Raw genomic sequence first — 12801 nt, forward strand, 5'->3', positions numbered from 1 at the left:
GACATTTGAGTCGTTTCTTGTACGGCAGTGTTGTACGCTAAGAACACGTATGGAAGGATGGCGTCTCACGAGTTGTACGTCAACATACATGGCCAGCATGTCGGCGACGGTGCGCGGTCACAACGGTGTTTGTGGGTAGTACGTGATTGCACGGCGGTGGCTTCTCTGGCTGTGTCTCAGGATTTCCTTAGTCAGCTCAGCAGCAAACGTTGTACCTCTGTCGGTAAAAAAACCTATGGGGCGGCATGTAGAAGGATGATGTACTGAACGAAGAACTTGGCTACCTCGGCGGCACTTCCTTTGGTCAGCGCTCCTGTTTCGGCGTAGTAGGTTAGGAAGTGCACAGCTAACGATCCACTTATTTCCGCAAATCCACGTTGGAGACTGCCCCAGGAGGTCCATTCCGCTCTGCTGGAACGGTCGCCGGGAAAGAGTTATTGGCTGTATGAGGCCTGTAGGTCTTGTGGGTGGTGTCTTCCATCATCGACAGTCTCGGCATATCCTCACGTAACATGTGGGGTCGGCCGTAAAACATGGCCAGTAGTACCTTTCTTGTATTCTCGCGGCGCGCGGCAAACACCAAAGTGTCGTGCCATCGAATGACCGCACAGGGCCTGGAAGCGTACTGGTCACAGAGCGGAAGGCACCACAAGAAGGAACTTGGCTCGAACCGGAGAAGGTCTTTTGGACAAGGTCGTTTCCCAGCGAAAACAACGTTAAGTGCCCGTTTGAACCCCTTTGGAACAGCGGATGTCCTGCCATCAAGGTAGTCGATTAGGCCCCTACGTTTTTGGACAGCCCGCTGTCATTCAGCGAAGTCTTCGGCAAATATTGTTCCCAAGAAGCAGTGGTCATTCAGGCCGTTGAGCCGTTGTGTGGTTAGAGGGAGCTCGAGACAGGCAGTTGGCATTGAGTGTTTTCTGCCGGACTTGTAAATGGCAGTATTGTATTCTTAAAGCGTCAGGCTCCACCGCGCAAGGCGACCTGAAGGGTCCTTCAAGTTAGCTGGCCAACACAAGTCGTGATGGTCACTCAGAACTTTGAAGGGCCTGTCATAAAAGTAAGAACAATATTTTGATGTCGCCCAAATGGTGGCAAGGCACTTCTTTTCTGCTGTGATATAACTGATCTCTGCCTTGCATGGCGCCCGGCTAGCGTAACTAATAATCCTTTTCACTCCATTAGTCTTCTGCACAAAGGCAGCACTGAGTCCTAAGCTGCTTATGTCAGTATACACTTCTGTTTCAGCGTATTCGTCGAAATGAGCGAACAACAAAAGTGTTCCCAACATTGTTTTAGTTATTGAAATGCTTCCTCCTGCGGCCTTTCTCACCTGAACTCGACGTCAGTCCTCGTAAGGGCATCGAAAACTTTTCTCGGCGATGTGGGCAAAGTTTTCGACGAACCGCCTGTAGTAGGCGCACAGGCCGAGACATAGACGCACGGTCTGCTTGTAGTGAAGGCGGATGTCTTCTTCAGATCAGATGTTACTCAGAACTTGCTTAACACGTGGCCCAAGAACAAAAGTTTCGCATACACGAAGTAGCGCTTTTCTGGCTTCGGGGTGATTCCGGAGGTCATGATTGGTGGAAGTGGAGCTTAAAGGCACCGAAGATGCTCGTGGAAGCTCGAGGAAAACACGACGGTGTCGTCCAAGTAAATAAGAGAGGTCTGCCACCTAAATCTTGCTAGCACTGCATTTATAACACGTTGAAAAGTCGCAGATGCCGAGTGAAGACCGAAGGGCATGACCTTGAACTTTAAGAGGCCATCTGGTGTAATTAACGCCGTATTTTCTCGGATAGTTTTGTAAGGACGAAGGAGGAGAGACAGGTAAGGCAGGCGTGCGTTTTGATAAAACATCACTAACCTCGCTCCTTTCATGCTAAGTGGTAATTCTGCACATGATCATGGCACTGAGCGACAGTTCTTCAAGCTTACGGCCCTACCCTCTTCATGTACTCCATGGTTCTCCGTCAAGGCTACTCAAACGTATAACATGAAACCTGATGATTGATTTATGTGTGAAGTTTAACGTCCCAAAACTACCATATGATTATGAGAGACGCCGTAGTGGAGGGATGCGGAAATTTCAACCACCTTGGGTTTTATGGAGTGCACCCAAATCTGAGCATGCAGGCCTACAGCGTTTTCGCCTCTATTGAAAATGTAGCTGCCGAAGCAGGGATTCGATCCCGCGACCTTCGGGTCAGCAGCCGAGTACCATAGCCACTAGACCACATCGGTGGGGCTATGGCAGGAAACGTACATTATCACACTTTCTGATGCCAACTGACGTTGAGAACGTGAGTGATTCGCTTGTTCAACATGTTCACAATAGCTCTATCCAGCGCCCTCGCCATTCTGCTTTATGGGACAGCTGTTTAATTTGGTAAAACTGAAGTCTTTTACGTCGGTGGCAGTTCACAACATAACAGCAGCGTCGACTGAAGCCTTCTTTTTTTTTTCTTGTAGCTCGTGTAGCTGTAGCGGCTGCTCTTGTTTTTCCCGTCGTTGTTATGAGCAATCCAGCAAGCATTTCATCGCGGTTCGCTTGCGCATCGTACTACTAGAGAAACATTTGTAGCTCTTTTTAATTATTGTCACTGCGCAAACACACTCGGTATTTAGCTCAATTACTGCTTCGCACTCGTTAAATGCACAGCGAATTTTGCAAAGAAGACTGATTTCTTTCTACTCATAACTTCACCAAAAGGTACCGCTACATGTCTGTGAAACTCCAGAATATGACATCTATACCCCTATCACAAGGCTAATCTACTGTTGCTTTGTGAATGTTTTAATGTCATTTGTTTCATTAAGGGGAAACTCATCAGAACTCAAAAAATTTGCCGGGGACGACATCTTCTGTCGAATAAGTGCGCAAAATAACAAAGTTATCGGAAGTTCTACGTCCCAAAACCACGATATAAATATGAGAGACGGCCGTTTGTGCGGGATGGACTTTTACGCGCGTCCTCTTGAAATTCACGCGGAGCGGTGCACGTTGGTGCATTTCCGCGCTGCTGTGGCTGTGTAGATTCTCATTTTACTGCGAAGAGCCTTCTCGCACAATATTAGATTTCTTTGGTTCTTGTTCACTGGCGTTTTAGGATGCATAAAACGTGCCACGTGAGGTGGTATTGCAGAAATTTTAATGAATGTTTACACGAAAACAAATATTCTCAGAAATTTGTGCGCCAACCTGGAATATATAAAGGCTCCTGATTTTTTTTTTTATTTTACATAGCGGTAATGTACAGTTGGGCTGAGGATTTTGTGAGGCTGAATAATCACAATGAATTTTCAAGTTGCTAAATGCAGCTAACTTTGCGAACCACATTCTTGGGTACAGAATATATATATCTTTTTTTTAAAAGACAAGAATTTTCATGTCATATAATGAAAATGATACGCGGAATATGGTTATGCTCTTTCATGCTTCAGTAGCCACAACGAAGTAAAATATACACAGACTAATACTTGATTTAACCGACTGACTGAAGAAAACTGAAATAAGAAGGGGCAGTGTCTGTGTTTTCTGCCTCTAAGCAGACTTTGTCTGCAGGCCAGTTGTCATCTTAGCCAGCTTGAGTAATGGTACTGCGGTTTGGAAGAAGAAAAGTTTTCCTACACAGCTTTACTTTCCTAGAGCCGCTGATGAAGACATTGTTTTTATGATGAAGAGAATCATTTATTATATCTCTCAGACTAATTTATCACAAGAAGTGTGGCAGCTTGGGCTAGTTGGTATAACATGACGATAGCTATAGCACGAGAACAAAATGACGACAAAGAGAGTCCTTCGTATCCTTTTTGTCTCTTCGTCGTCGTTCTGTTCTCGCACTATAACTATCGTTATTGCAAGAATTTTGGAATCCATGCTTTTAGATATTAGATTTCTTTGGTTCATGTTCACTGGCGCTTTATGATGCATAAAATGTGCCATGTGAGGTGGTATTGCAGAAATTGTAATGAGTGTTTACGCCAAAAACAATTATTCTCAGGAATGTGTGCGCCAACCTAGAATGTATTTGAAAGCACCTGATTTTTGTTTCATTTTACATAGCTTTAATGTACAGTGTACGAATATGTGCCTCATGTCTCAATATTAAAAAAAGCGTTGCAAAGAACCCCCAAAAGAAGTACCAGCTTTAGGTATGAACCTACGTCGGATCACTGCATCAGATCGCTGAAAAAGCATGGACATAAGAAGGCACAAAACAACCGAAAATTGCAAAAAATGTTCGACCAGATCAATCCCAAGAGAAGTCTTTTGGAGTGAAGAAAGTACCTGGCGTAGGCAAGTGACCTTGCTCACGTGGCCACTGGTTCACAGTGTACAGCTAAACATCTTCATATCACTCCCGCCTCACATGTTTCATTTCGTATATGAGGGCACGTTGAAAATGCAAGTGAGACAGTGTGCCTCTGAAGTGGCAAACAATCCTGTAAAATATTCCTTACGCTGCACTGGAGATGTTTTTTTGTTCTTTATTAGCCGTTATGAGTGTACTCATCATTGCAGCCAATCACATGAGCAAAAGCCTAGCCCACACATATATGCGGGTCTCTTTTCATCCACCAAATACTCAAAGTTTTTTTGTTTTGCTTTTGGAAAATATATTAGAAAAGAGTACACAGTAAATAATTCCAATCAAATTAGCATATCTCGATTTTATATTTCTCTAAGCCAGGAAAGGGGTAGGGGAAGGCTCCGGAAATTCTGACCATCTGGTGCTCTTCAACGTGCAGTGACATCCCACACAGTACACGGAAATCTACCTTTCATTGAAATGCGTTCGCCGTGATCGAGATAAAACCCGCGACCTTCAAGTCAGCATTCGAGCGCACTAGGGGCTGCTCCACCGAGGTGGATTGTTGAATGAGTTCTGGGAACACATTTGCATTCAATTTCGGACCTAAGACTCGACGCCAGGCACCTGACGGAGAAATGGCTACTGGGATTCGCTCACTCGGTGCAGGGGCGTAACCAGGAGGTGGCACTCTAGGTCCATGCCAACCCCTTCCCAAAAATTAGTTTTTGTAACACCATCGATAGCAAAATATGAAAATTTCAAAACTATGCTTTCCCCAACATCAAGAAGGTGCCTCCCCCCCCCCCCCCGTAGTAACAATTTCTGGCTACGCGCATGATCCGGTGTAATAGTGGTTTCAGTGCTCGGGTTATCGCTCCAAGGCCGCGGGTTTCTTCACTTCCGCGGCAGACGTACTTCCGTTGAAGCGGAATGGTAGAGGTCAGTGTACTGTGCGATATCATTGCACGCTAAAACGCTAAAGAACACCAGATGGTCGCAATATACGGAGCCCTAAACTACGGAGTCTCTAAAGACCATATCGTCGTCTTTTTTTTACTCAAAACCCAGACGATTCGTTAGCACAGGCCTTGGCTAGCAACATTTATTAAAATGGCAAGATTGTAAAACTGAAAGCTTGTGATCAGAAAATCTGTAAACAGGTGTTTTGTGGTCAAGCCCGCTTTCCGACAAGCGGACTTGTATTCCTCTAATCTCACTTCTAGTCCTGAAGAAGACAAGTCGACGTCTTGAAACGTCGGCTCCAGAGCAAAATTCTTTTTCTTGTCAACGTTTGCAATTCAAAAACATACTATTTTTTACTAGGATACGTATTACTTGTTTAATGACGTAATTGCACTGGCCAAAGTTTCCATTATGGCTGGACGCCAGTCGTGTTCATTCATGCTCGTTGTTGCTTTTATCGCGGTCATTGATCGCCCAATTGTACGTGTTTTGATCAGCAAGGTGGTGACTACACGAGTTAGCTTGCGCCAGCTCTTTTCTGCAGCCGGGGTGCCAGTCAAGCTCCCACATTTCAGTTGACTGTACCACCCATCGTCGGCCATGGGTGGTTACTTCGTTTTTGTCGTGCAGCTGAGACAAGTTATGTGAAACGATTGTTTTAATATTCTTGTCGCAGTTTTTCAATGATAGATTTTTCTCATAAACTGCATAAGTGTTTTGTGAATTTTCATAGATTTTTATTTATCCAAAAGTTATGGCTTAGAAAGTCTAAGGTCATGACCATTATTGCCTAATGATATTTTTTCTTCTTACTACAATAGGCCGATGGAATTACCATAAGTTAATGTCATTTCTTCCTTGGCCGTGGGACAATGGTATTAAAAACATTTTGCATGCCCGGTGGGCACTAAACTGTCTGAAAAAAGGTGGATATTACACCCTGAAGAATACAAACACAATAGATCTATTGAAGCTGTCTTTTTACTCACTCTCCGTCGTTCTTCGCACACTTTTTTTATTAATGTCCAACATTTCGTATGTAAACACTTTTTTACACGGTTGTCTTTTTTACAAAATTCTCTTTTAAAAGATCGGTAACACTAACAGTGTTTCTTTTGTGTAACCATGGCTTATTGGGAGCCTGCATAAATATGCAAGATGCCTTGGAAGCCAGATTTCGTGATTAGGTGACAGCTTGTACAAAAAAAAAAAAATCAGGCACGCTTTATTCAACAAAAAAAAAACGTCATCAGGACAACCAGGTCGCACAACTTTATGTCGGCCCTTTCTTGAAGTAGACTTGATCCACTTTACGGCTGTTCAGTTGGGCATAAGTTGTCCATACAACAAATGATGAGTTGGGTCAAGAACCCTGCGCATACAAATTTCATCAATAGGTACATTTAGCTTACTGATCGCAACGTTTTCCATCTGTAATATGCTCTCCAACAAAATAATTTTCCCTTGCATGTTATTACACAGGAATAAAACTATTATGAAGAAATATTGTAGCTTTTTGCATGTTTCTAAGCTTCAAAGAAACAAATACTAATAATTTCGTCTAATCGGCTACTGTGATTTTCTTGGATGGACAGCAGCTCAAGCCATTGATTCACTTGTGTTTTCCTAGCCCTATGATGAAAATCTCATGAAAAAAGCAAGAATGTTTACTTTAGAAAATTTCCCACAACCATTATTACCGGCTTTATTCTCGCTGCGCCAACACTGAAGTGTTCTGGTATGCATAGCTTTTCTTTTTTGTTGTTTACCGAAATGCATCTCAGCTTACTATCGAAGTGTTGTAATTCAATTAGATGTATAACTATGCATGCTAGAGTGCCAGCATGCAACCTGGTTGAAAAGGTGTGCATACATATATGTATATACTGAGATATAACAGAGAATAATGCCAAGGAAGGAAGTCCCACGTTTATAGTCACATATGAACCCAGTAAAGTGGATGGGGGGCATCGAACGTGTTATTCGAAGGTCGTAGATTCGATTCCTGATGAGGGCAAGTTATTTTTTACCCACTTTTCTTTCTTTTATTTAATATACATTGCTTCCAATAAGTTCCCCCATACAATCCTTGGCCATATTGTCTGTTAGATCTCATTATTGTTGTGTTAAAACACGGAAGAACGAGTCCTTAGGTATACAATTTTCTCATATATATATATATATATATATATATATATATATATATATATATATATATATATATATATATATATATATATATATATATATGATATAACCGACAGTAATACCAAGGAATGTACAGGGGAAGTTATTAGAACCAATGGAATGTAAATAAGAAGAAAGAAAAGTGGATGAAAAAATAACCAGCCGTGCGCATAAGAGTGTTTTAACACTCGCCGTTTGGCTTATAGATGGCGCTGAGTGTCACTCCTACTTCTAAATTCACATACAAACCTCAAAAAAAAAGTGGATGGAGGGAAGGCCGCTGTGGTAGCTCAGTGGTTAGAGCATCGAACGCATTATTCGAAGGTCGTAGGTTCGTTTCCTGCTAACGGCTGGTTATTTTTTCATCCACTTTTCTTTCTTCTTATTTACATTCCCTTGGTTCTAATAACTTCCCCTGTACATTCCTTGGCATTACTGTCTGTTATATCTCATTAATATTGTGTTAAAGCACCGAAAAACGAGCCCTTAGGTATACACTTCTTTCCCTTATATATATATATATATATATATATATATATATATATATATATATATATATATACTTTGCTTGCTATACTTTTGAGTTTCTGGTCATTTGTGCTCCTTAACACAGAAGTCATAACTCTTCAAAATTTACTACTGTGACGCCACTTTGCTCTTTTTTATCGTTTTTTATATACCCCACAACCCTCTGTAGAACTGTGCGTTATTGAGGGTAAAATAAAACGAAATTAAACAATTGTCCATATTGAATATCACATTGAAAAAAAAGTACAGCAACAAGTATTGAAACTCCTAGCCTGCTTTTACACTACTGAAGTAGTTATTTGGAATATAATCATCATTACTGTTATTATTACTGCAGCCAAATGGTACAAGTATTTAGTTTTTGAATGACCTCACATTAGGCAGCTTTAAACATCGACCTAAATATGTGTTTTGCATACTTTAGGTTGTTTTGACTCAATAACTACCATTTTTCATTGGTTTACAATATGCTTCTTTTTGCTCACAGATAAAAAAATTTGAATTTTATTAGCAATCGCAGCTATTTTATTTCAGTTCAGGACAACAATTTAATTACATGTTTGTTTTTCTATGTTTTTCTTACATCTATGTTTTTCTTACATTTCGTGTATACCAGTATCAATTTTGTTGTAACTTTGTTGTACCTTTATTTTACCTTCGAACTTGCTGTACCTTTCCTGCTTGGACCTTAAATGGTTCGCAGTATATGATAAACAAAATAAATAAAAAATACATTTTTATTTCATTTTATTATTACCCTCCTGCAGTAAATTCCTAAGCGAGTTCTCGAAACACGCTTGACAACTTAAAGAGCCCTGCAACACTTTTTGAGCATGGTCAGAAAACACTGCCGATCAGTAGTAGAGGCTCACGACAACAAGCGAGCCAAATATTATAGTGCAGCACGCAGCCTGGAATTCACAATAAATTCTCAAAGTCAGCTAAAATTCCTTTCCCTTCTTCCGACAAATGACAGAAGACGCTCAAAAATCACTCGTAGCAAGCCCATCTTCCAGCCATTGGCTGATTTGTACATTGCGCCCTCGGTCATTACAGAGATCCCCAAGGGAGGCCGCGACTTGTCTACGCGTGGGTGCGCCATCACACTAAGAAAAAGCCACGCAGTCGAAGAAAAAAAATAAAAACGTCTGACGTCATTCACGAGGCGTGATAGACGTCGTTTTTTTTGCCCTTGCCATCTCTTTCTGCTTAGCTTCCAGAAGTTTTGTCGGGACGAGAGAAGAGAGAATGCGATTGCAGCACGCGATAATTCTTCGTAACTCGACTCGCACTGGACGGATTCTTAAGCTTCTTTCAGCGTTGAATTTGTAAAGCAATAAGCTCTTCCAGTGTATTCCTTTTATTGTTGCTTGAAAAAGCGTTCCAGAGCCCATTGAAGTGGGACTAGTAACTAAAAAAAAACAGTATTAATTTTTTGCCATATTCTGCGTGTAGGGTGCTCATGGATTAAAAGGCAACAAGTAGATAAAGGTTGGATTAGCTCTGCGGTAAATGTCAGAGTCAAACTTACATCAACATGACTTCCTCTTGATCCAATAGAAGATACCAACGTATGAAATTCTTAGGCCTAAAACACTCAGTTCAATTTGTGAGCACTGCATATATTGCATGATTGTGACAGATAAACCTTGCGAGTCAGCACTTGGGTCTGTTTCCTTCTATCTCGTATTTTACATTGTTTTAAATTTCCAACTAGAATACGCTATTACGACATATAGTAAGCTGTCTAGTTCAAACTGAAAGGGACCCTATAATTCCTTTTGAGATATTGAACATTTTCATCAATACAACAATGGGCAATATACCAACTTGTAATATATTTTTTGTTTCTCTGCGGCTAAGCAAGGTCACAGGCAGCTTCCCAGGAGTATCAGTTAACTTTTTAGATGTTGGAGCTTTTACTGCTACTCATTGTTATGCAGAGAATGCCATCATGCGTTATTTTAGAACAAGTATTTCTGTGCCCATTGACCGCTCATTGTGTCTTCCAAATTATATACTTTGTTACATGGCACTTCGGTTTCCGGAAAAACGTCTCCGGAAGAAATGTCTCCAGAAAAAAAAATCCCTGGACAAAATGTCCTCATTTGCGTTGTCGGAAAAAAACGTGCCCACAACACGGACATCGTCGAACGTTGCGCCATCCAGTCGTCGATTCTCTATTTCTCAAAGAAAAAAAAAGATGTGCGTGTAGATTGCAGTTTGCTGAAATATTTTTGACGAAGCACCATAATGACATACCAGCTATCCTAACTTTTATGTATAAGTGTAATGTCAGACGCAATATACCGTACAATGCGCATTTCAGATGCGGTCTATAGCTATGCACGCACCTGAAGAAGACAAAACGGGGATGGCAGTTCAGCGCCCCCGTATTTTAACAGGAGGCAACCTCTTGGTTGAACCAGCACTAGTTACACAAACGCTTTCGGCTGCTTAATTGATACTTGCCCTGTGGTTGACCTTACGGTTCTTATTTGCAGAATGGAGAAAATAAAATCAAACACAGGAGACAGAAAGCGGTGCATGGGCTAATATGTAAAGACAAAAAGGTACTGCCTTGGATATTTGTTGGCTTTGCGCGAAGCACAAATTGATGCAAAGGCGTTTGAATTACGCGGAAACCATAAAGCGACGGACTATACCACTGAAGCGTTCACCACAACCACCCTTCAGATAACGCTGCGATTAATGAATATCGCAAGAACAAGGCAGCAAATGAAAGAGACTGAACTTGTCTCGAAAGAAAAACCCGCCGTTCTTTTCGCAGATGCCATCAGATTTTAACGAAACAAAATGCCGTATAGGCAGTGAGCAGAGCCTGAAACGCTGCACTTGCCAGCAGCGGAGCGTAATATCCAAGCCAAATCCTGTCAGCCTCGGAGACCATGTTATTCCGGCACCACAAACTATCACTGCGGGCGACCGTCCAGAGAGTAACCTGTGCTACGGTACTGGCCCAAAAACTAAAACAAAAATGAGAACTCGTATTTGCAGGTTTAACATGCTCGAAGTTACTTTGAGAGAGCAGCACCTGTTTTCTGGACAGAAACTTCTACCTCGCTGAAGAATGTAGGACACACAATTCGGTTTTAACTTCGTTTCTCAGTACACTTTAATAATTCGCGAAGTGTCGAATAAAATAAAGATAGGAGTTTATTTGTTTTTCAGTAAATTTGCACCCGGGGAAATTTTTTCTTAGACAGCCATGCAAAAGAGGCTGTTTCTTCCGGGGATGTATATTCCGGGGACTATATTTCCTACACCCGGTCACTTCACCCTCCATAATTTTCTGAATTTCAAATACAACGTAATACACTGAGGCTTTCAATCGTGCTCAGGTATAGTGAGGTAGTATTCTGCCAACGCGCTACTTTACTGTGCACTATAAGTATGGGCACTCCCTCAAAGGTTTTTCTGCTAAAGTGTTCCTAATCAAGGAAATGACACTGCAGACTTGCAGAGAATTAGTTTTAAAAAACTGGAGATAGAGACCTAATAAACCAACAAAAGCTACAAAACATGGATAGCTGTTTCGAGCATCCGATCAGAACCAACATTTTGTGACTCCTATATGAGAATGATAGAACCACAGCACACCAAAGGAAGCTCCATTGTGCGGAGAATGGGGTGAAAAGTTCAGGTGTCACAAAACAAAACCACCAAAGCAAAAGATTAGGGTTATGGTATTACTTTTGAAAATAAAATGCATAAAAGTGTACTCGCGAATCATGGGTAAGACAAAAAAGTATTAGAGTGGTGAGGCATTTTAAAAGTTTGTCAGTTAGCAAGCCTGCGACATTTCTGGACTGGTAAGACAAAAAGAGTCCGCCACTATTGTGCATTGCCAATGCTGTGAGGATGATGACAATGAAAGTGGCGAGATGAAAATTGGTGATAAAGATTTTTGGTTTACTGATTAACATAAAGTACCATAAGACATTTTTTTGGTAAAAAGCCGTCGACTGCTTGTGTGTTTATCTACACATTTTTTCATGTTCCAGTGTTCTCTCAAACTGTGCAAAAACATTCTTTGTATTCTCATATATTGCTTAGTGGGATCACAAAGCACATGTCCTGTGTATCTCAGCCATCTCATTTTATTATCGGCCACACCACCATTGCATCATGGGCAGAGACGCCAACATGGTGAAGTTTCATATAAAGGCCGACGTTGATCAGAGTAGTTAAACAGAAATCACTTTTTGACCTTGTTGTAACTGCAGCTTCTAAAAATGTGCAACAATGAGAATAATATCAGCAGGGCAGCAGTATGGTCAAACCAAACGGTGCACCAGTTGGCCGATCAGGCAATCAAGTCCGTATTTCACATGGGATGGACCTACCAAGGACGTATGCAGCGAACAGCTTGGCCTCGTGGCTGGCACTATATGCACCCTCAAGTGGCAACAGGAGAACTACAACCGAGGCAACCACCAAGAACAGCAGAAGCGGCCTGAGACCAGATAAGGTCCAGTCTTCGTTCCTACCTTGCTGTGGCAGTGACTGTGCAGGGCTGGAACCTGCAAGCACAGCACCGATAATAATTGCTTCTCTTTCATGCAGTCGCCCTGGCGGCAACAAAGCCGCTACAACAGAAGCATTATTATCCCGCTCTGATGAGAAGGGTGGCCAGATATTTCATGCCGACAACACTGTCCCCCAACAAAAAAATGAATACTAATGCCCACAAAGCAAACACATGCATCAAAACCCTTGTGAGTAGTACAAATCTCAACGTCTGTCTCAGTTTTGAATTTTCAAGTCAGAATAGCTTGTGCTT

General features: G+C 41.7%; 1 protein-coding gene across 1 annotated transcript in view; it reads right to left on the reverse strand.

Annotated features, from left to right (window-relative positions):
- Positions 1–6484: 6484 nt before the first annotated feature.
- The window catches only part of LOC119177895 (motile sperm domain-containing protein 1-like), a 34957-nt gene continuing 28640 nt past the window's right edge, over positions 6485–12801 (reverse strand). The window contains exons 6-7 of the mRNA XM_037429080.2: positions 12365–12541; positions 6485–6654 (exon numbers count right to left, since the gene is read on the reverse strand). Coding sequence (XP_037284977.2) covers positions 6593–6654; positions 12365–12541 — 239 coding nt within the window. The 3' untranslated portion in view covers positions 6485–6592. The remainder of the gene's footprint in view (positions 6655–12364; positions 12542–12801) is intronic.

Source organism: Rhipicephalus microplus, chromosome 1, assembly GCF_043290135.1.
Source record: "Rhipicephalus microplus isolate Deutch F79 chromosome 1, USDA_Rmic, whole genome shotgun sequence".
In the NCBI taxonomy this organism is placed as follows: domain Eukaryota; kingdom Metazoa; phylum Arthropoda; class Arachnida; order Ixodida; family Ixodidae; genus Rhipicephalus; species Rhipicephalus microplus.